The sequence below is a fragment of the Orcinus orca genome, chromosome 1, assembly GCF_937001465.1.
Source record: "Orcinus orca chromosome 1, mOrcOrc1.1, whole genome shotgun sequence".
Classification (NCBI taxonomy): Eukaryota; Metazoa; Chordata; class Mammalia; order Artiodactyla; family Delphinidae; genus Orcinus; species Orcinus orca.
Genome location: NC_064559.1, coordinates 204,556,041 through 204,578,867, shown reverse-complemented (window position 1 = coordinate 204,578,867; position 22,827 = coordinate 204,556,041). Strand labels below are relative to the sequence as shown.

Sequence of the window (22,827 nt, the reverse complement as noted above, 5' to 3'; positions counted from 1 at the left end):
GCCCTCTGTTTCCTCCTGCCAGGAGCTCTCTCAGTGGCCTCTGGAGGACGAGGCCGGGCGGCCTCTTACCTCTGCTTCTCTCTGGGCCGTCTCACCTCGCTGAGCCCCCTTCCCACCCGCCCGCCCTTCCTCTGTGCACATGGGCTTTAATGTTTTTATTACCTGTTTGACTCACTGCCTTATTGCTTCTCCCCTTAATGGGGCCGTAACCGTGGAAACAAGGAATAAACGGGCACCAGAAAATGAGATGATTAAACAGGTCACCCTGGCAAAACAAACTCAGCCAAGGAACCTCTGGGGGTGGGGAGGGCAGGCTCCTCCTCCCCTCACCCTTGGCCAGAAGGCTTGGACCAGACCCCGGACCAACGGCCCCGTCCCTGGAACTGGGGCAGATGCAGTGGGGTGCCCCCTGCCGGGCAGTGGGACACCTGGTCTACCCCTCCCCAGGCTCCCCTATCTCCCAGGCAGCCCTCCCGGCTGGCCTTGGGCCTCGAGCTCTTTGGCTGAGGGGTGGCAAGGAGGGCAGCACGGGCCTCGAGGGAGGGAAGAGCGATGCCAAGGAGAAGATGCACTTCCTGATGACACAAAGTTCTAGAATTCACTCCCTGCTGGCTTCCTGGATGCCTCCTGCTCTCTCACTGGGCTGGAGTCCCCCACCCGATGCATCTCCTGCTCTCACGCAGCATATTCCCCTCCCCCCCCCCCCACCTCCAGGGGCCCCTTAGTTCATGGAGAAAGCCCTATACTAAAAGGCCAACGTACGTCAAGGTCCAACTCGGGAAGCTTTCCTCTGGGAATCCCTGGTCTTTGGAGCCACACAACGTGTCTGTGTGGCTCCGAAGCCACATCCTGGACCAACCTGCTGTCAGCAAGCCTCCGGTCAGAAGGCTGCAAGGGGGCCCTCGTCACTTCTGCCTTGGCCCCTTGGCACTGGCCAGGACGGCGAGTCCAGAAGAGCCCCCAGGAGGCAGCCCGTGGGAAGCTCTAAGAACAGACCCCACAGCCCGCTCAGGAGCAGCCCAAACACCATGCTAGGGGGCAGAGACCCAAAGCCCTGGCAGCGTGGGGTAGGCCTCAGCACGAGCCACCCTTCCTCTGGCCTTACTCCCTGCACTGCGGGTACCCGGCTGGAGGGGTCCTGGGAGTGTGAGCAGGACCTAGAAAGGAGGAGCATGCCATAGCGAGGTCTGCTGTGGGGAGACGGGCACGGGAGGAGATACAGCGACGTCCTGGACCACCCACTGGCTACTGCCCCCGTCCCCTCCAGGGCAGGAGGCTGCGTGTGCAAGTGTGACCTCACGGCAAGACCCCCCCGCCCCCAAACCCGGTCATGGTTAGCAGCTAATGGGGCCCCCACCAACCACTCACGCCTACCTTCATCCTTATGCCCACTTTCCCCCTTCGTGTCATCCCTCACCCCAGCCCCACTCCTTCCTGTAAACCAGGCGTAGAAAGCTCTCGAGGAGCAAAAGCCCAGGTCCCAAGGGAATCACCAAATGTTTCCTGCCTGCCTCCTGCTGCCCCCACTAAGAAGCTGGAGAGGAGTTGGCGAAGAGGCCCATGAATCAATCAATTCCACCAGCACTCACAGTGGGAAGGCGCGAGACCAGCTCTGTACCGCACACTCGGAGGAGACGTGAACACAGAGCTAACTCTAATATGGTCACCATTACAAAAAGCGGTAGCAGAAGAAAGCAGGGTTCCCGGCCTTGGTCTCTTGGGTCAGGGTACAGAAGCCTGAGTGCCGCCCTGACACACCAATGTCATGGGTATAACCAGGTGCTCAGAGCAGCAGGCCCCCAGCCAACCTCTGATCTCTTGTCTCTTTCCAGGGCCAACTGGGTGTGAGGTGGCAAAGGGGGAGGGGCAAGAAGGTAGGCAGGAGGGTCTGGCTTTAGGGAGCTGGGCGGCCTGGGCCAGAAGAGGCAGAAAACTGTGGTTGCACAATGGGAAGCAGCCAGGGGCGGTGGGCTGTGGGGTGGAGGAAGGAGAGGAGTACAAGGCAGTAGAGAGAAGAGGCTGGTGGAAGTCTAGAAGGTGTGGGTGATACAGGAAACATCATTTGTCTATCTCTATCTGTCCCAATACCTCCCATCCTTTGTCAAGTTCAAAGGCCACTCCTTCACAAAGCTCCCTGGGCTCTCGGCCCCAGCACGCCCACCTGGTGCGACAGATAAACGCACCTGTCTCCCTCCACCAGACAGACCCCAGAAACTTGGGAAGGACCAGGCGGCCTTCATTTCTGCAGCTCCTACAGCGGGTGCTCCCCAGTGCTTACTGAATTGCAGACCTCACTACTTGCATGGGATTTCCTCCCCTTCAGGGCACGATATGTCCTGATGAGTCTGGGGTATGAGGATGCTATGCTGTGGTCAGGCAGCCAGAGGGGTGAACGCTGGACCACCAAGTTGCCACTTTTTCCAATCAATCCCAGAGAAGCAGCCTCCTCCCCTCCGCTCGCTGGGACCACCAGCCCTCCTCCTGTTCCCTGGCTCCTTGCTCTTCCTGCTGTACTCTGGCCCAGCTACCCCAGAACAGCTGCTGCTTGCCTTGGGGACCCACAGGCTGTCATTACTACAGACCAACTTCCTTCCCCCCTGAAGAGGAGGAGGAGGAGAAGGAAAAGGAGGGGCAAGAGGAGATGGGGTAGCAGCCCGGGCGGTCAGGGTTTAAAAACTAGCTCAGCGGGGCTTCCCTGGTGACGCAGTGGTTGAGAGTCCGCCTGCCGATGCAGGGGACGCGGGTTTGTGCCCCGGTCTGGGAGGATCCCACATGCCATGGAGCGGCTGGGCCCGTGAGCCACGGCCGCTGAGCCTGCGCGTCCGGAGCCTGTGCTCCGCAACGGGAGAGGCCACAGCAGTGAGAGGCCTGCGTACCGCAAAAAAAAAAAAAAAAAGCAACAGCTCAGGGAGGGCAGTGTAAAGGACAAGCCTTGGGGCCTGGGGTGGGAGAGCGAGGGTGGGGAACAGGGGTAAAGAAATGGCCTGACTCTTCTAAGAACGGTGGGCCAGGCAGAGGAGGCTGACAGAGGGGGCAGGTGCATCACTAACCCGGCAGGGTCCAGGAAGAGGAGAAGCCTGGGCCCACAGCCTCCTGGGTCCCACCCAATCCTCTGCCCAGGGACTTGAGCCAGGGGCAGCAGCTTTAATGAGGAGATGCTGCCGCCGTGACCCAGCCCTCCAAAGGTGTCTCCATTTATTTTATTTTGCCATCGTAAAACCCAAGCTGCAACTCAGCCCGATGCCCTGGCTCTGGGGGATGGGGGAACACCAGCAGTGACGGCGAAGCCCTCGGAGAGGTCTGACTAACTGGACCCAGTGCCCTTCTTAGACAGGAGAGGTCTATCCCTGGGTCCCTCTAGGGATCTTTCAGACCTGCCCTCGCTGCCTCTGCCTCCTGTTGGAGAATGGCTACTGCAGGCCTTATATCCAGAGTTTTGCTCCTGTATCTTATAACCAGTGCCAGGGCTGGGTCAAGGGGCCACTTCACAAACCAGAGCTGCCTGTCTCGAATGCTTTGTTCCAAAGAGAAGGTCCAAACGTGTGCTTCTCACCTCGTCCACTCAACCCGTCCCCCAAGATGCCCCACTGAACCCTCTCGGTAAAATCAGGTTGGGAGCCGGACAACCAGAGACCTTAAAGGTCAGCCAACGCTCATGCCCCCCAAACGTCACAGCCGGCCTCTGAACGGTACCAGGAAGCTCGCAAGTTCGGAGACGGCCCATCCTGTCCTTGGCTCCGACTCCTCCTTCCTGCCAAGACGGCACCGAAGCACCTACCCCCTGCAGCAGACTGGCAAAACCAGTGCCCAACCTGACCGTAGGGACTGGCCCCAGCTTAGACTGGTTGAGTGGGTGTACCTGGCCAAGTAAAGGCTCGAGGAAGAAAAACTGAGGACAACCTGCTCTGGCCCAAACTCAGCATGGACTCTCTTCCTCCAGAAACAGCACAAGAACCTTCCCAGGCCCCAGTGTGACCAGAGCCAGCAAGGTTCCCAGAAGCCTCCACTCCTGGCAAGGCCCTGGCCTTGAACCGGTGGCTCACAGCAGTCCTGAGGGTCTGGAGGTGGGCTGACACTCAGAGCAGCAACTTTGGGTTGGGGAAGGCAAATTCTTTGCTCTCTGGGGTCAGCTACTGCCTGGAAGAAGTCTGCGGCCTTTCCTCTCCCCTCCTCGAGACTGTTGTGTCCGCGAAGCACGTGGCCATCATGTGGACATCCCACTCCAAGAACCAGGCTACTAAGACAACATGTCTCAGCTCCCTTGACCCCATCATTCCTGGCCTCGTCCACAGCCGAGGCTGGGGCCAGGATACAATGTGGGGTGCGGGGGGTGGGGTTGGTCTGTATGCAGTGTAAGGGGGTCCAGGCCTGGAGTCCCAGCAGAGCATATCCCAGGGAAAAAGAAGCAGGCCTGGCTCAGTAAGCAGCACTGATCCCTCCCCCTGACTCACCCTGACAACACAGCTACAGCCACAGCGCCAAGTGGGCAGTGGTGCCCCTCATGGCTCCCCCTGTGGTCCCTGGTCAGCCCTTTGAACTTGCTCTCTTGCCTGTTTGGCCCTTTACCTGGCAGAGCCTACCCTGGATCCTCTGATGGACAGCTCTAGCCCTGGACGGCCCCTCCCCCTCTCCTCAAGACCTCCCTAGGGAGAGTGGGGGCAATTACGACCAGATCCTCAAGAATCAAGGGCAAGTTCCTTTTCAAAGCTCTACTGCTGTTTCGAAGCCATTTCTCACCCTGGCCTCCAGCTTTTTTCAGGGCCTAGGAATCAGCCTAGCGGGGCCTAATCCTGGGGAGCTTCCCAACTGCAGCATGGATTTACCTGTGTCTGAAAGCTTCCTGCCTCCTCCCTTCCCCCTCCTGACTCCCTCCCCCAGGGAAATCACTCTAAAAGGGCCTAATGGAACTATGTCCTCCTCTCTTCCTCTCTCTCCTCCCTCCCTCCCTTTCTTTCTCTTTCCTTTTTTTTTTTTATTAGCATTTGTGGAATTTATTCCCAAACTCTCCTAATCTTCCGTACACAACCATTTGATTTGCATAACCCAACCCCCTCTCATAAAAACTGGCTGCTAGTTTAATTAAAAAATGTAAATTTGCTGTCATCTCGGGGCCTGGTGAATGAGGACGACATCGGCATTTTTTATTGCTCAAGACCTCCAGACTGATCCAGCCCTTGGCCGAACTATGGTGGAAGAAAAGGGGTCCACATGGCCCCTGAGGGTCTTGAGGTTCTGCTGTCCCCTCCTGAGAAGCCCTGGTTCTCCCACCACTGAACTGCTTATGGCTGTAATGCTTCAGAACCTAGACCCGGAGTGATGTTAACCCACGACCCAACGCTTACTGGGTCCCCTGGTACCAGCAACCCTTTGGGCCCTGTGTCTCCAGCCTTGTGCTGTGCTAGAGAGGTCCTCGGCAGAAGCTGCCTGTGGTCCCCCAAAAGAAGAGAGCCCCTCATCACATCAGCAATGAGTCCAGGCCAGAAACGAGGCCCCTGGCCCTGGCTGTGTGCAGAAGTACATCCCAGAGGTTGAGGAAAGATGAGCATGCAGTGAGCCCAGAGACAGGCGCAGAGGGGGATCTCAGAGCTCCCACCTGCTTCCCTTTTTTTGTGAAGAGGGGAAAAAGTGCTTTTCTTCTGAAGTTCTGAGATTAAGGGAAACTTTCAAGTTCAAAGAAAAAGCTGAGATGGTATCACCAGATGACTTCTCCAGGAAACAGTCAGAACTTTGACACCCTGGACCTCCTCTCACTGAGCGGCCAGAGTCCAGGCCTGGGTCCTGCTGGGAGGGCCCTGCTCCAGCTACGGGAGGGACCAGAGCTGACCACAGGGGCCCTTCTAACTTCTAGGAAAAGTTTCCAGAGCCTGTCCCTAGAGGGCTGGGAGAAGTAAGTGCTGGGAGAGATGCTACAAGAGGTTCTGCCACCTGCAGGCCCAGGAGGCCCTCTCTCCGGTCGGGGATACCCTACAGAAGGGCTTTGGAGTCGTGCCCCAACAGCAGGTGGGAATAGGGCAGGAGGGTGGACTCCAGCTCCAGTTGGCATCTGGGTTAGAAGGAGGAAGCTGAGGGCCTGACTTCCAGCCAAGTAATGCCTAGGTCCCCTGTGCCTGCCCACAAGCAGAGGCTCACCTGTCCCAGGTAGGGGGTGGTGCATTACCACCACCGGCCCATCTATAAAGTCTGCTTTTAGCTGGGATGGGGGGGGTGCATTTCTGAAGAAAGGGGGTGGGGCCTGAGAGGGAGGCGATGAGACACCTGATTAGAGGTGGGGGGGGCTGCCTCTCTGTGGGAGTGAAGGGCAGGGAGGGGCAGGGTGGCAGCAGTGGCCTTAGACACCTTAATCACTTTGTCCAGCAGGGGTTGTTGCATCTTTCCTCGGCACAGAGGTCCCCAGGACCTCCACATCAAATTCTCCAAGATCACACCTGGCTGGACATAGTATTAATATTCCTTCCCCAACAAACACACTTCTCTCCTTCCCAAAGCCGCTGCCATGTCCTGTCACCCATCCTGGGCCCCCTAGTGCTGCCTCCTGCCCTCTCTGCCCACTCCCTTTTGACTTCAGGAGGTCAAATGTCAGCCCATGGATCCCAAGGGGCAATGCCATGAACTTGGGCCATTATAAACAACCACTCTAACAGTCACCCATACCACCTTCTATAAATGAAACAGAAGGGTTCAGAGATCAATCTCAATGAATTATGAACCTGTTTATCACTGACTTCTTTTAAAGACATTTAGCAAGAAGACAGCGCTCTTGTCAGCCTAGGATGAGGGGCCTGGTCAAAATTCCATTTCAGTACAGAGGGCTAAGGGAAAGCCTGAAGAACGTAAAGTAAACCTCACTCTGGGCTCAGACTGGAACCTCAGATAGGAAGAGAAGAGAAATGTTGAATACAATTAGATTAAAACCAATAACACACCAAAATCTCAGCATAAACTCTGCTCCAGGCCAGCACTATGCTATGTGGAACCCTAACCTCGGCGCCATGCTAGGCCCCCCAAAACCCATACGTCCAAATTCAGTAGTTTGTCTGGTCTACCCTCTCCCAAGGTAGGGGCTAAGGGGGATGGGAGAGAGTCCTGGGCCCTCACTTTGAACTGATAACAGCCGCCTCATCCCACGGATTCTCAGGTGAAAAATACTCATTGGCCATAATAAGCAGCTTGATCACCCGACACAGCCTCGTCCCACATAAATTAAATTCCTTTACCTTGAGAGAGTCGCCCCGAAACCAGACTAACCGCCTTTCCCAACAGGACGCTGCTTTCAAAAACTAAACCATCCCCCACTAAAAAAATAAAAACACACACCCCACAGCCAGATACACAGAGATCTTTGCTGGAGAAGGAAAAAAAAAAAGAAACAGAAAAAACACGCAGCCGTTCAAAAAACACGGAGAGCAAAAAACAAAAACCCCACGAAAACCCCCTAAATCCTCTCTCTGTGTGCCCCCCAGCTCCCTCTCCCCCAGTTTCTTTCACAATGACAAGCATCAAATTAGTCACAGTCCCTAAGCAAGTAACAAATAATAACAATAATATCATCGGAAGCCTCACGATCCAGAAACCCAGGCAAGAAGCGCAGCCCGCACCGGACCCTCTCCAGACCAGCACCCCCCCGCGCCCCGCTCAGCTGCTACCTCATTGGGCTAAAAATAATAACTTCCGTAAAAGAACCGAAAGAAAAGTGAAAGAGCCACCCCTGGTTCCCACCGGCCGGTACCTGTACCAAGATCCATTCTCCTCTCTTTGGTCCCAAACTCTTCGAGGAACGCCAAAAAAAGAAGAGGAAAGAAAAGAAATCTGTTTAGTCTCTCGCAGTGCCCCCCACTACCCACCCCAGCTTTCCCCCTCCGCTCTCCGCACCCTTCCCCCATCGAGGGGCGGTCAAGTCCCCGGGCCTGGGGGAGAAATGAGAAGGGAGACCCGGAGGGAGAGCGAAAGTTTCTCCCTCCCGCCCCTCTCTCTCTGGCGCTCCGGCACTGCACAGTCAAAGCAGCTCCTCTCTGCTCTCGAGTTTATTAAACTAAAAGAGAAACTATTTATAGACGCGGCCCGGGTCGGGGGACCCGGCCGGCCCCCGAGGCCGAGGGGCGCCCCTGCCCGCGCCCGGCCCCGCTCCCGCCGCCCCCGCCCCCGCGCCAGGGTCGGAGCCCCGCGGCGGCGCCCCCTGCCCTCCCCGCCCCACTCCGGTACTCACCATAGTCGGAGAGTCGAAAGCCGAATTCACTTAAATAATCAACTTTCATAATACTTAATTAATGCCTAATTGCGACTGATTACTCCCCGAATAACAAGTTGTTTTAAAGCCCTGATGTCATTGCTCCTGACGGTAACACTCAGGGTAACAGTTTGGCAGGAGGGAGCGGGCAGGCGGGCGGGCGGGCGGGAGCGGCCGGGGGCGCTGCCAGGCGCCGAGGTGATTGGCAGGGCGGCCGCGGTACCGCCTCCTCGCGGCCCAGCCCGCACCGCCCCGGCAGGTGAAAGAGCAGAGCTCGGCCCGCCCGCGCGCGCGCCCGCCCGCGGGAGGCTGGAGTGAATGGGCTCGCGCTCGCCCGCCCCGCGCCCGCTCCTACAGGCGCGCCTCCGCCCGTCCCCTCGCGCGCGCGCGCGCGCTCCTCACACGCGCGCCCTCGCCCCGCGCCCGCTCCCTCACGCTCGTGCGCGCGGCCTCAGCGCACCGGCCCGGGCGGCCAGCCTTATTGGCTCAGCGATTGCCCAAACCTTAGACTTCGGAGGAGGGAGGCGGGGACTCGGCGCCCGGGTACTGGAGGGAGGGGAGGCGGGAGGGGGACGCGGCGGTCCGAGAGGACCCTGCGGCCCGCGCTCGCTCCCCCGCGCCAACTCTGGCCGGACGCCGCGGGCGGGCGCGCGCTCGCACGCTCTCCTCGGCGCTCCGGCCCCGCCGAGCGCGACTCGATGGCGGCCGCGCGGACTCACTCCCCGGCGCCGGCCGGCCGAAGGCTCGCGGCGCGCGCAGCCGAGCAAACTTTTCCGCGCCGGCGGGCGCAGGTGTGAGCGCCGCGGGGTCGCGCCCACCGAGCCGCGCGCCCTGGTACGCCCCCCGGGCTCTGGGTGCTGGTACCAGGCGTTTCGTTTCCTCCCCATCCCTGAATCTCTTCCTGTTGCTGTTGGCGGTGGTGTTTTTTAGCTCTGAAGAGGAAAGACTCTGGGGCTTTGGGCCTGGGTGTCCCGGGGAACACTCGCATCGGCCTCGCGCTGTTCCGCACACCGTGCCCGCCGCAGGCTTCACGAGTGCGGGAACCCCCAGGGCTGCGCCACTTTGGTTTGGCTTCGCCTTTAAATGAGCCCTGGCTCCCCCGCCCCCACGCCGATTCCGGGTGGACCCCGGCTCCGCGCCACATCACTGCTCTCCAGGCCTTCCTCCTCCCGCTGCCCCGCAGTTCCGCCCCCAGCCCCGCAGTGGGGACGGCACCTCCTTCCTCCCTCACCCTGCCTTGGCCGCCTGTCCTCCGAGGGCCGCCACCACGGATCCGCGCTGTCACTTGGGCTGCCAACCGGCCCTCTTGCCTCTGCCACCTCCCATGCGGGGCCGTGGCAGACAGGGCACAGACACCCTCAACCAAGGAGCCAGCGTCCTGCCACCTGCCCCTTCTGACATCGCCGCATTTCCTGTCTGCCAGTTCATCGCTGGACCAGGGCAACTTCTCTCCTTGCCCTCCTTTCCCCTCAGAGAAAGCACTTAGGTGTATCTTTCGGTCCCCAGATGTCCCTGCTGCAGCCAGATATGTTGAGATTCCTTAAATTTTAGTCATCTAAGTTAACCACTGGGTAGGAGGCAAGGAAAGAGGCAGGCGAGTAGGAAGGTGGGCAGTTTTGCTTCTGAAGTACCTGGATCTCACTGTCCCCAGCTCTCCGTCTGTCCCTTCTGCAGCCACCCTGCTGCCTTCCTCCCCTCTCCTGTTTCAGGGGAGGCCACACTGCCTTCAATGAGGGGAGGAGACCAGAACCCAGGTTTTCTTTTCTCTGGTCTTCTGGCAGCATTAAGCAAAATGGCACTGGACTATTTTTGCAATATTTCTCTTTTGCAAAGGGAAGGGCCCAGGGAGGCCTTGGGGCAAGTAAGGGAGTTAACAATCTACTCTTTTTCCCACTTTCCCCTTATTTTTCTTCTCCCTTTATTTACTTATTTACTTTTTAAATTGCACTTTAGTTCCAAATGGCCTCACAGGGAGATTAACATCCCTCCCCCATTCGACTGCTCTCCCTGTTGCCTTCTTGGCAACCCCCATTCCTGGTTGTCACACAACCCTCTACCCTTCAGACCTGCCCCATGCCTATGGAGGACGAGTAGCTGGAGAGGCCCAGGAGCTCTGAGTGTCCCCCAGTCCTAAAACCCTGAACAAGGGAGCAGAGCTCCTTAAACAAACCAAGCCCTGTGCTCCCCAGAGGCTGGTACAAAAACTGCTGGCACCGAGCAACCAGGCAGCAAGGACCATGAGCTTCTCCCCAGGTGGGATCTCAGAGAGGGCCCTGCAGTGTTCAGGACTGCTCTGGGGTACACACATGCCGCTGGGTTCTCCCACCCATGACTCCCCAAAGCAAGGCTTACAGCTTTGGGTTGTAACAGCAGTCAGTCAAACCCAAATCCCAATCCTGAAGTGTCTGCTTCCCCATCTGAGCAACTGGGATGTAGAAGGAAGCCTGAAGACCTAGGGGTAGAAGGGTGATTTCTGGGTGCATCTGAAATGTGCACGTATGGGGAGCTCCCTGCATATGTGACCCACACGGCCTAGGGGCTCCCTCTGAATGTCCTTCTGGGCTTCTGCTGATGGTGGTCAGGGCACGGGAGAGCATGCCTTCCAGTCACTCACGCAGGACCAACAGGATTGGCTGCACAATAACTTGGGGGCCTCTGGTGGACAAAGGCTGGAGAGGAATGGCTGAAGGGATAGAACTGAGAGAGCCGGACGGAAGGCGGAACAGGCAGGGCGGGCGAGAGGGGCTCGCCGAGCGCAGCCAGTGGTAGAGGGAGGTGTGAGCCGCCCGGAGAGCCTCAGTTCTGCCAAGACGATGGCCACAGTCAGCCACTGCAGGCTTCAGAGGCTCTGCCCACGAGCGAGGGGCCTTCCTGAGAGGCACAGAAAATGAGGCCATCTTAGCATGTTATGATTTGAGATTTGAGAAGGCTGAGGCCGTGTCATGGAGGGGTCCCCCGATTTCTCTTTCTCTCCGTGTGCGTACTCATACCAAGGCCCAGAACCCTGCCACCTCTGAGTCTATGGCCCATTTTGCCTTGAGAGCCCTGATGTGGTAACACCTCTTCGACCCTGAGGCCAGGCCACGGTTTCTGTGCCTCGGGCCTGGGGAATGGAAAGCCCAGTGCCACAATTCCTCCTGGTCTCGAGGCCCTGGGCCCAGAGCCACCAGCTCCTCCTCTCACACCCCACCTCCAACGGGAAACGTGGAGCCCTGCCCAGCAATGCCACCCACCGGGCCCCTCACACGGGTCCAGGGGAACCTGTCAGCTGTCCCAGGACAACCTTCCCTCACTGGCTCCCGGCGCCCTCGCATCCCCAGTTTGCCCACTCAGTCTCTCTCCCTCCCGAGCCCGGGGCCTTCTCACTCACCAGCCTATTTACACACCAGGTATCTCATGCTTTATCTGCTCTCATTTTGAATTTGTAACTTTCACATAAACTTGAACAAAGCTCCTTTTGTTCCTGCACCCCACCCCAGGATCCCAATAAACTGGTTCCCTCTGAGGCGACTAGGCCAGGACACAGGAGCCTTGGCCAGACGACTGCGGGTACATGTGAGCAAGCATGTTCGCACCTGCGGGGAGTCTGTGTGCCTGCGTGTGAGCGCACTCCCCAGGCGGGCGGCGGGAGGGGTCAGGGGGAGCCTTGAGTGAGCAAACTGTGGATGGGAAGGATGGTGGGCATGGAGGGCAGAGCCCAGATGCCATGGCGCGGGGATGGGATAGCCTGCCAGTAGGGCACGAGAGGTCATGGGCCCCGGATGGGTGGGTATCGGGGCAGGGGGTAAACGGGGATGAAGAGGAAACAAAGAGCAGAGAGGCACAGCAAAGTGGGTGGCAGAGCGAGGGGCTGAGGCCAGGCTCGAGCTAAGCGTAAGGCAGATACAGGGATTGCATTATGGCGGTCTAGGGGCTGGCACGGCCGCACGCTCAGCGCCGTAATCCTGTTAGCCAGCAATCTCCATTCCGAAAGAGCTTCATTTCTTTGTGAATATTTGTAAACTAGATATCTAATGGAAAATTATAGGAAAATTATAGTGAAATTCATGACGGAGAAATCCGATTATCCCTAATTCAATTATGCCATCTTAGCCCACACAGCACATTTCCCATTTTTTTCCCATAAATACCGATGCCAGGGGTCCCGGTAATCAAATAAAATTGAAAATCATCTTCCCATTAAATTCAATTAGCCGCAATTTCTAAAGCCTATCAGAGATTTTAATTACTAAATTATAAAATTCTCCAATGCTAAATTGAAACCAAAAAAATTGCACATCCTTATATTTCAGAGAAAAAAAAGGGGGAGCCAGCAAAATCCTCAGAAAATGCCCTACTCTCTGTGCCCAGCTCCAAAGCAGGTTCCCCACCTGGAGGGACAGCACACCGCTGCCTCCTTGCCAGGTTGAGGATGAAGCCAGGGGGAGAGGAGAGGGCCTGTCAGGGGAGGGGCTGAGGCATATTAATTTAACAGAGGGGCAAAGCACACCTCCAACCCCAAGCAGCTGGAGCTGGGCTGGCCCCTAGAGAGGACTCGCGTCCTCACTGGCTGTCCTGGCTCCTAAGATGCCCTCAACTTTGAACCCCACGGAGAGTGAGGTCTATAACTGCTACCTTCTTGGCCCGTGGACATGGCTCGGGCCCAGGTCACAGCTTGGCCTCAGAGCAGCAGACCAGAGGCAGCCGGCTTCTTACTCAGTGGCTGGCTCTCTGACCACCCAGCCGGGCCCCCAGATGGCCTGGGCTGGGTCAGAGGTGGGAGTAGGACGGAACCCGATGTTGAGGGTGGCCAGACATCATGGGAGGGTTCCGTGGCCCCGAGCCTTCTCCAGAGCATTCCCAGGAGCCATGGGTCCTGGCTGTGTACCAGCCTCCTGAGAGAAGAGCTGGGGATGGACATGGCCCAAATTTGGCCTCTCCCTGTACTTCTAGCTCATTCCTTGTTCTTACCCTCTTCTGGGAAGCTGACCGGCTGAACTGGCCAGAAGGAATACCCTTGCCCCGCGGGAGAGCTCACTCTTTTGCCCCCATCTCCTTTTAGGGAAGTGCTGGCCATAACCCCAACGGTAGCCCCTCCTCTCTCACCCCCCCCCCCCGCACCCGCACCCGCAGGCCACTTACCCCACTCTAAAGCCTGCTCTAGGAGTCAGAAGAGCCTGGGGAGGTGGCACCGGTGGTAGCATAAAGGGACCCTAGATCTGAAACCCAAGGTGGGTGGCTGGGTGGGCAGCCGCTGGGCCCGGCAGTTTCAGGGCAGCCAGGGGCTGAGCTGCCAGCAGCCAAGCTGCCAGCAGCCCAGCACCCAGGGAGCAGGGAGCAGGTTTAATTTGCCAGGCAGTCAGGAGTGCCAGCAGGGGAGGCACCCGCAAACAAAACAAAAACAAAAAAGTTAATTATCTTTGGCTTTTTCTTAATAAATATCCAAACTGGCCCGGCCGGATCCTCCGCTTTGGAGGGAGAGAGAAGAAGGAGGAAAAAACCCCAAACCAAATCCAACAGACTCATTCTCTACCTTTCCCTTTGTCTCTCATCCTTGTATTTATCTCTTATCAGAGGCAGTAACAGTTTCACATTAATTCCCAAATTTTGCAAGTGCAAGAGTGTGGTCACAAATAGTTGTTTTGTTTTGTTTTGTTTTGTTAAAGTTTTGGGGTGAGAAAGTGGACATGTGAAGAAGAAAGAGGCAGGCAGGGGGAAAAAAGGCGAGAAGAAACAGGACAGAAGCAGAGGGAGTGAGAAAAAGACAGAAGGAAAGAGAGAGAAGGAAAAACAGAGCAAGTGTGATGCGGGGAACTGAGCTCATTGCATTGCCCCCAGCGGCACGGCCCAGCCTGTGGCCCCAACCTGGGCAGGGACCTTTTCTGGAATGTTATGTTGGCATTTTATTTCAGTTACAATTATCAGCTACAGGAGATAATGGGGATTTTTCATCTTAAAGCTCCAAACCACCTAGGTCTCATTGGCCACTTGGGCTCCCCTGCTGCTGCGAGTTCGTGTGGCAGCCCTCCCTTCCAGGAGCTTGGCTGCGGAAGAGGGGAGGTGGGCTGTCCTTCTGAGGCGTGTGACTTTTTCTATGTGGAATCCCAAGTACACCTGGGGAGAGAGACGCGTGTTGCCACCTGGGCCTACGTGTCGGGATGGTGCTCATACACGCCTGAGCCCATGCTGTAAGAAACATCTGGTAGGGCACGTGGTGGGGGTAGGCAGCCAGGACATCGGGCAGTCCCTCACGGAGCACAGGCACTGCAGTCCCACTACCTGGGTTCAAACCCTAGCTCTATCTCTCACCAGCTGTGCAACCTCAATCAAGTCACTGACCCTCTCTGAGCCTCCATTTTCTCAGCATCAAAGTCAATAATAATTAGTGATTGCCGAGGGCTGAGGGTAGGGGAGAATGGAGAGTGACTGCTAATGAGTACGGGCTTTCCTTCTGGGGTGATGGAGAGAGTCTAAAATTAGATAGTGGTGGTGGTGGCACAACCTTGGGAATATACTGAAAACCACTGAACTGTACACTTGGTATGTGAATTATGTCTCAATAAAGTGGTTATAAAAAAGTGGGGATAAAAAGGGGGAACGATAACAGCACTTACTGCATCGAGCTGTCATAAGGGCAGACAGAGCTCATAGCCTGGCACAGAGTAACGCTCAGTAAGGATCCACGAGCAGTCACTCACATGGATCGCGGAGGATGGGCTGGCATCCTGGGGCCTGGGCTGGTATCCATGTACTCACACTGCTGGGGCTTACAAATGTCTACCTGGGGCCTTGGGGCCGGGCCAGCGGGTTGTCAAGCAGCTGAGCTGCCCGCCCCCAGTACTTGGTCGAGGCTCCTGGGCGACTGCTCCCTGGCAGGGATGGGAGAGTGCACGGCCCTCCTCCTGCCTCCCCGCCCACGTCCCTGGAGAGAAGGCTGCCCACCGTGGCAGGCCGACTCTGTGCTCACTCTCCCCGTCTCACAGAGCACTCATATTTTCCATGTGCAGCAGACCGTGAATTCACCTTCATACTAGTTACAGGGTTATTTAGCTTCTCCTGACACTGACAATCACCAAACTTTAATTCGCTGCTTCGTTTCTCCCTGCTGCGCCCTCTGCCCACCCCCAAAATCACTGGGAGAGGATGGGAAGAACCTAGGTCTGGCCCCCTCTTGCCAAAGCCTGCCCTTCGGAGTGATGGAGCGATGGGAGGAGGGGGGTTGGTCAGAAGGAGAAGATGATGTGCAGAGGGCGGAGAGAGAGAGCAGTACGGGAGAGAAGAAGTACCACCAGGGCTAAGGGGGGCTTCCATCCCGCTCCTCTGGCCTGACCGACACTAATGTATTCAACCTGATGTCCATCCCGTTATGAATGAAGACTCAGCTGACTGGGCTGCAGGTCTGAGGGCTGGCAGCCCTGGCCAGGACCTCCGGGGCCAGGACTCACTGAGATCCCAGGACCAGGCAGCTGGCATGGGCTGGCTCCTCTGCCTGATGCTGGACGAGCAGGTGCCCATCTGGGAACTCACCAGAGGGAGCCCATTCTTACCAACCTGAGAAGCCAGCTCTCATTTCCTCCCCTCTCCTGTGCCAGTCTCCTGTCAGGCCAAGCCCTCCTGCCCTGTAGAGGTCTCTCTCTGGCTTACAGCCCTGTTGCCAGGATCACGTCTCTCTTCCTTTGATAAAGCCAGGGGGGGTCTGCTCAAAGCTACTGACAAGCATCAGATGAGAAACAGAGACTGAGACATCGCCCACCAAGGATCCCAATCACACAATCCTGGGACCAGTGTAGGAGACAGGGCCCAAATGTGGCCACGAGTCTGCTTCCTCGCCCAGTGGGAGGGGCCGCTGCTGCCCTGAGCACCCAGGCCAGCCCCAGCAGGGTCTTTGTCTCTCTTCCCTTGCCTTCAGCAGATCCCCTTCTTTCTGTCTCCTCTGTACTCCCACACCTTTCCAGGAGTGGGCCCAGCTTCCAGAAGATCCAAAGAGGCCTCTGGTTAGCTCAGGGGCCAGGCAAGCCCAGAGATCTCAGACTCTTCCTCGCAGCTACTCTCCACCTCCGGAAGTGGTCACCATCACCCTTCCCTAAAGCCTCCCGGGAAAGCGAGGTTTCCTCTGAGGACCATTTGGTGGAAACAGGGGACTCTCTTATTCGCTGAATCCAAGCTGGCTCCATCAGCCACTCATCGGGCGGAGAGTCCCAGGAGAAGAGAGACTCACAAGGCAAGGACCTGGGGGGCTTGCAAAAACAGAGGCAGGGCCAAGGGCAGAGCCAGGAGGGGAGAGGCCGGGAATCCACTGGTGGGTCCAAGCTCTGCCTGCTTCCTCCCAGCCCTGTTCCACTGCCCCACCCCTGCTGGCAGGGGAAGTGGCCATGGTGGCCTGGGCAAGAGAGATGTCAACGGGAGCGATGGCAGAGATGGGAGAAGGGGCTTGTTGACTGCAAACTGTCCATTATGGCTCAGATTATAAGCATATTGCGCAGGGCTCTCTGCACGATGCCGAGGAAATCCAATACGCTGAAAGGTTAATGCAATCAATTAGGGTGACAAGGAAGTAAAGGAAAGCCTTCGGAGTAGATGAAAAGGAGAGAGAGGGAGAAAGAAAGAGCGCCGTGGAGTTGGGGGTGGCAGTACGGCGGTGGGAAGGTGAAGAGGAAGAGAAACTAATGGGATGCAGAGAGAAGGCTTGGAGGGGAAAACAGATCTACAAAAGGCCAGGAGCCCGCGAAAAGAGGACAGTAAGAGAGACGGCAGCAGAAGCAGCAGGAAAGGGCAACTAGTGAGCTGTGCGGGGACCCGGCTCCCAGCTCGTCTCAGACCTCTGACTGCTGCACAGCTTCAATTTCCTTCCCGCTCCCCGCTCCCCCCTCCCCCCTCCCTGCCAGCCTTTCCTCTAGGGCTTGGAGCCTGGCTCCCAGATTAGCTCACAGCGCTAGTAATGTGCAGCCTTGGTCCCTGCCCCTGTACTGAGCGTGTGCCCACCATGTAACGTCCAGGGCCTTCTCCACAGAACTGCAGAGTGGGTCCCAATTGCCCCAGAATGGGCCCAAGTTCAGACCCAGACTCTTCCCTTGGCTTGCTCTGCTCTCAGCAGACCCCACAGCTTTCCCCTATGCATCCTAGCTCGTACTTGCAACAAGCCTACAAAGCAGAGAGCGTGGTAGTCAGGGCTCCGTTTTACAGATAGAGAAACTGGTGCTCGAGAGGTTATGCGACTTCCCAGGGCCCTGCAGCAGACATGGAGGACCCGGGACCGACCTGAGAACTCCAGTGACTCCCAGTCCACCACCCGTGCGGCATTTTCTTCCACGGCCCTCGGTCAAGCGAGGAGCCTCAGCTTCTCCAAGGTGAGGGACTCAGTGGTCCCGGGGCAGGGGTGGGGGACTGCATGGAACCTGCTTAGGGATGACTGCTGGCTCCTACATGCATGGTGGAGACCCAGGCTCTGGCAGGTGAACAGGAATGAAGGAAGGAGGGAACGCAGGCGCTGCCTACCTGTCAGGCCCCGGGCTAGCCACCTTCGGCCCCATTCACTCACTCGCTTGTCCCAGTAACCCTGCAAAGTAGATATTCTGCTCACCTTGCAGAAGAGGAAACTGCGGATCTGAGAACTTGCTGAAGGCTACAGGATGGAGACACAAGGCTCCTGGATGCCGGGAGCAAGAGATCTGAGGAAACAGTGGCTGTCAAGGAGAGGACAAGCCGGGACTTCTAGGTAGGTGGGACTGAGCAGGAGATGGGGTCCTACAAGGAGTAGAGAGAGAAAGGGCAGCCCCAAAGGGACCAGGACTGCAAGCAGCCCCGCAACCTCAGGGACAGGGCTCCCTGACAACTGCCCGGGCCCCTCAGAGCAAGACACGAGCACAGAGCAGGATGATGGTTGCACAGCACTGTGAACGTACTTAATGCTAGGGAACTGCACACTTAAAAATGGTTACAATGGTAAATTTCATGGTGTGTATATTTTACCACTGGAAAAAAAAAAAAGAGCAGAGGGCAGGAGTCAGAAACCCCAGAGGGAGAGACAATAAACTTTTCCTATAAAGGGCCAGATAAATATTCTAGGCTTTTCAGGCCAAACGTGCTCTGTTGTAGCTACTCACCTCTGCCATCATAGAGTGAAAGCAGCCATAATTGATATGCAGATGAGTGGATGTGGCTGTGTTCCAATAAAACTTTATTTACAAAAACAGGCAGTGGGCCAAATTTGGCCCTCTGGTCATACTTTGCCAAGCCTTGCTCCAGAGAATGGAAGCACTTGGGGCTGACTTTCAGGACAGAAGTAGCCAATCTGAACCTTGCCAAGAAGTGGAAGGAAGGGCTGGGCAGAGGGCTCAGGAGGAAATCAGGTTCTCATTACCAGCAGAGGGTGGAGAAAAAGAAGGGAAAGAGAACAAGAACTGGATGGGAAACAGATGTCCAGGAACTGGTCCATCCCAGCTCCCAGCATCCTAAGCCCTCCACGGTGCTTCAGAGTCTCAGGGATGATATGAAGGGGCGGAGAGTTGAAGCTCTCAACATGCTAGGAGTCTTGATGCCAGGAGAGAGGTGTTGAGCTCTGGCTAAGAGAGGACGGGAGTGGGGCAGCAGCAGGGTCGGGCTGGCCAGAAGGGATGCCAGGGGAGAGAAAGGCGAGGAGAGAGGCCCGGGGAGCAGAGCTGTAACCAGGGTGGTGCTGGCGGCAAAGGGAGGAATCCACAGGCCCCAGTGAGAGCGCAGGGCGCGGGCCGGGCCTGCCCTACACCGGCCGCCTCTGATCACGTTTTCAGGGCCACTGCCCGCCGGCACAGACAATGCTGGGGGAGCCTTTGAAGTCCGAAAGGGATGCCGCGGTGGGAGCCTCGCGAATCTCCTCCCCTCCCCCGTCCTCCCGGGGGAGGGGGCCAGCAGGACAAAACCCAGAGCCGGTCACAGCCGGGCCCCCGAAATGCGTGAGACAAAGGGAAAACAAACAGGTTTGGAGCCAGGCGCACGGTGCCGTGTCTGTCCCCCGCCCCGCCGAGCACGGATGATGGATGGCTGCAGCCAGCCAGCTCGCCCGCCGGGTAGGCCCCGCTATTTACATAACACTGGCGTTCCACCGGTCACCTCTGACACGGCGCTGCCTGGGGCCGAGGCCCGGTGGCCCCGAGGTTCCTCGAGCCACCGGAGAACTGAGACAGCCTGTGAAGGCCCGGCCAGGCCAGGGGAGCCCAGTGCCTGGGGAAGGGAAGGGCAGCAGCCTGATCTGGGCTCAGGACCCGGGGCCTTCTCCCTGCCAGCCTCCCACGGAAGAAGGAGGAGGCCACGGGGCCGGCAGCTTCCCAGGAGACAGGACTTCTAGGGCTTTCAAGTCCACGCGGTTCCCCAAGCACGAGCTACAAGCAGAGCTTCCAGGGAGAGCTGGCAGCAGCCACAGGGGGCAGACAGCACTGCGGAGAGCTGGGCACGGCACTGCCGGGCGGCTGAGCCCTGGCACCACAGATGCCCCTTTGCCTCACGCTGCCTTGAACACATTCCACGCCCAGAGTCAGCGATCCATGGGTCCCCAGCCCATTTCCAGCCTAAGAACGAATCTGAGACCCTTCTACCGGGGTCATCTTTTCCTGCCAGGTTCAGATGGGCAGTGTGGTTCCAATTCCCTGTCTCCATCTTCCAGACCCACCCTGGGGGCTCGGCACGACTGGGCCCAGCCCAGGTTGACACGTGTGCCAGGCGCGTGGTCACCACTGGGGGGAAGGACCCACGGATCAGGGAAGGGCTCAGGCCTTACCTTGTAGCGGGTCCTAGAGGCTCCTCTCTCGCAGTGGGGGCGTCACTTCATCCTGGGGAGGGACAGAGAAGAGCCTCTTAGCCTTTCAAGGCAGGACGTGTACAACTCCCCAGTGTGTGCCCAAGGGCTCCCTGCCACCCCCAGGCCAAGGGGCTGATGCTCCAGGGTGGCCAAGGGTGTCAAAAATTCAGATGCGCGGAGTGGGCACTGATCTTGGCCCATCTGAAAGGACGTGCCGACCAAAATTTGAAAAAATTCAGAAAGCAGCAGGGGCTGATCACAGTGGAAATATGGTCCTCAGGGCACCCCTAACCAAAGAGAGAAAAGTCAGAGCACACTGCACACACCTCCATGGGGGCAGAGATGCGGGTGTGCGGGTCGGGGTGCTCCCCTGGAGCGGCAATGGCTGAGCAGCAGGGCCTGGGGACAATGACAGGATAGAGCCGCACCCATCCCTCCCTCTCTTCCCTTGGCCCCTGAAAATCTACAGCATATGGGTGACTGAGGGGCAAGGGTGGACCAGGGGCCAGGGCACCAGGAAGCCTCAACTCCCAGGAATAGGCTGCAGACAGCACCCTCCACCCTGGGGTCCTACTGATGAGTCACAAGCCATGCTGGGGGCCCATGTAGGGAGAGGGAAAAGGGCCCAGCAAGGTAGGGGGACTTTAGCCAACACAGGACTCAGCCCAGCTTGCCAGGCCCAGGCCCTCCTGCCCGGCACGTGAGTCTGGGGAGCTAGGTTCAAATGGGACAGACGCCTCGTGTGGACAGAAAACCCAAGGAGCCCTCTGCCTGCTGACCTGGGCCCACCTGCCCTTGCCCAAGCCCGCCCCGCTCCCACCCCGTGGGCCTTCAGAGCTCCACCCATACTCGGGAAGGGTTTTCTGCTTATTAGGGTTTTTTTCTCCCTACTCCCTCCTTTGTGGCTTATCAATGATGCAAGAGGAATAACACCAATTTCCTTAGGCTGTGTAATCCCCAAATCAGATTGGGGGGATTGTGAGAGGTGAGGTGACCTTGTACGGGGCTCCGGGAATGCCACCCAGTCCCGCCACCCGCCCTCCCGTTCCCAGGACATATTTAGACAGATAATGCTAATTGTACTTGACGCATCCTCCTAAGGAGGGCTGGGTCCTCTGCCAGCTTTCGCTGCCTTTGCTGGGCTGCCTGGGCGGAGGGTGCCCACTGAGGCAGAGCCCACCCTGCCGGACACCGGGCTCTGGTGGGCATCGAGCAGTTGGGGGGGTGACCCCACGGGCCTCTGATGCCCATCTGACCCAGATGGTAGGAAGCTAAGATTCTGCAGAGAGCTGGGCGGAGAGAGAGAGGGGGCAGCAGAGAGGAAAGGGGAGCCCTGCTGAGATGGAAGAGGGGGCCGAGGTGGGAAGAGTGGAAAAAACAAGCAGTCGGAGAGGAGAGCTGGATGAAGTGGAGGCCAAGCAGCGCTGGGCCACGGGGCAAGGGAGAGAGACCCTGGGCCTCCGCTGAGAGGCGCTGGGCAGGCTTGGCTGTCAGAGCTCACAGCCCAGCCAGCCCGCCCAGGGGCCCAGCGGGGCGTCATCGCTGTCCAGTCCATCCCACACCCGCCCGCCTGAGATCTCTCAAGGCACCCCGGCCAGCCTCCCTTGAACCTCCAAAGCCCCCCAACTCCACAACTCCAGTATCTCCCTTCCACCACCTTTTTCTCCCCTCCCATCCTCCCCAGCAACTGTGCATTTATTAATTCATGAGGCACTAATTAGTTCTTTGTTTAATTTTGTGTTAAACAGACTGACCGGAATGATAACGACTCGCCGCGCGGTGTTGCCGTCCCCAACCACCCCTGTTTTCTGACAACAAGGGAGCGCGGGAGACCGGAGCGCTGAACCCAAATCCCTCAGCAGTTGCACTTCATTAAGTCAAAATGTGACAAGAAGCTTAGAGAGCAACTTGCAGATCTGATCACACAGAACAATCTGGGAGGAAACTTTCCAGGAGTTGGCTGGGGGTGGAGGAGGGAGGGGGAGGGCGGAGATGCTTACCGTGCGGGGACCAGGACGTGAACTGGGGTCCTGCCCCTCACCTGGCCCCGGGGCAGGCGGCCTGGCAGGCGGGAGCAGGGAGGCTGTCTCTGGGTGGGATCTGGGACACTGGGTGGATTCTGGAGCCCCCGTGGGGACCTGAGAAGTTCAACTTTCTCTCTCCGTCCTGCCCGGGCATCTTCCCCTGTCACTCTCTGCCTCTCACTGTTCCTGCTCTTTGGTTCTGGCCTGTGTGAGTGAGTGACTGGGCACACCCAGGGCCTGGCAGAGACTCAGAAAGCTGCTGCAGTTAAGGAAGGATTCTGCAAGGCTGGGGGGGGAAACACGGAGGAGACCAGGAGCCCCAACACTTAGGAAGGCTGAAGTTAAGTGCAACCCTTCCAGGCTAAGAAACAGAAGTAACGTGCTCAGGGATCCTGGCCAACATAGCCACTCTCCGCCAGCTGTCCACCCATCCACCCATCCTGCACTCATCCAATGTTCTTCAACCTAAGTATTCTGACCAGAAAACTGAGGACCAAGAGGTTGAGCTCTATGCAGAGGTACACGGTAAATCAGAAACAGAACCGGGTCTGTTTGGCTTCCAGGCTGTGGCAGCTGACTGTAGGCAGGCAGCTGAGGTGACAGTGACAACGGGCCTTGTTACCTGCTCCCTCCTGTCCATGTGACAAAGCAAGATCTTGGCCCAGACGTGTCCAGCTGCTAACCCCATAGGTCCACAGGGAGGGATCGGAATTAAGCCCTGTCCCAGTCTAAAGACAGGGTCCCTGCTCTCCTTTTACCTGCCCCTAATCTCGGAAGATGTGGACAATGTCTTACATAAGTGAGAACATGGAGGGGACATGAGGAGG

The 22,827-nt window shown here is 57.7% G+C and overlaps 1 protein-coding gene across 21 annotated transcripts in view; it reads right to left on the bottom strand.

Moving 5' to 3' along the window:
- The window catches only part of CASZ1 (castor zinc finger 1), a 155,044-nt gene that overhangs the window by 46,796 nt on the left and 85,421 nt on the right, over positions 1-22,827 (bottom strand). For 8 of the 21 annotated variants that reach the window (XM_049712419.1, XM_049712527.1, XM_049712495.1 and 5 more), the window contains exons 1-2: positions 8,204-8,342; positions 7,727-7,765 (exon numbers count right to left, since the gene is read on the bottom strand). The exons of 1 other annotated variant lie outside the window; for it this stretch is intronic. In XM_049712419.1, the coding sequence (XP_049568376.1) occupies positions 7,727-7,765; positions 8,204-8,252 (88 nt within the window). In that variant the 5' untranslated portion in view covers positions 8,253-8,342. Of the gene's footprint in view, positions 1-7,726; positions 7,766-8,203; positions 8,343-17,783; positions 17,872-19,955; positions 20,008-22,827 lie in introns of those variants that run through there. 12 more of the 21 variants (XM_049712449.1, XM_049712427.1, XM_049712471.1 and 9 more) reach the window with 3 other exon arrangements.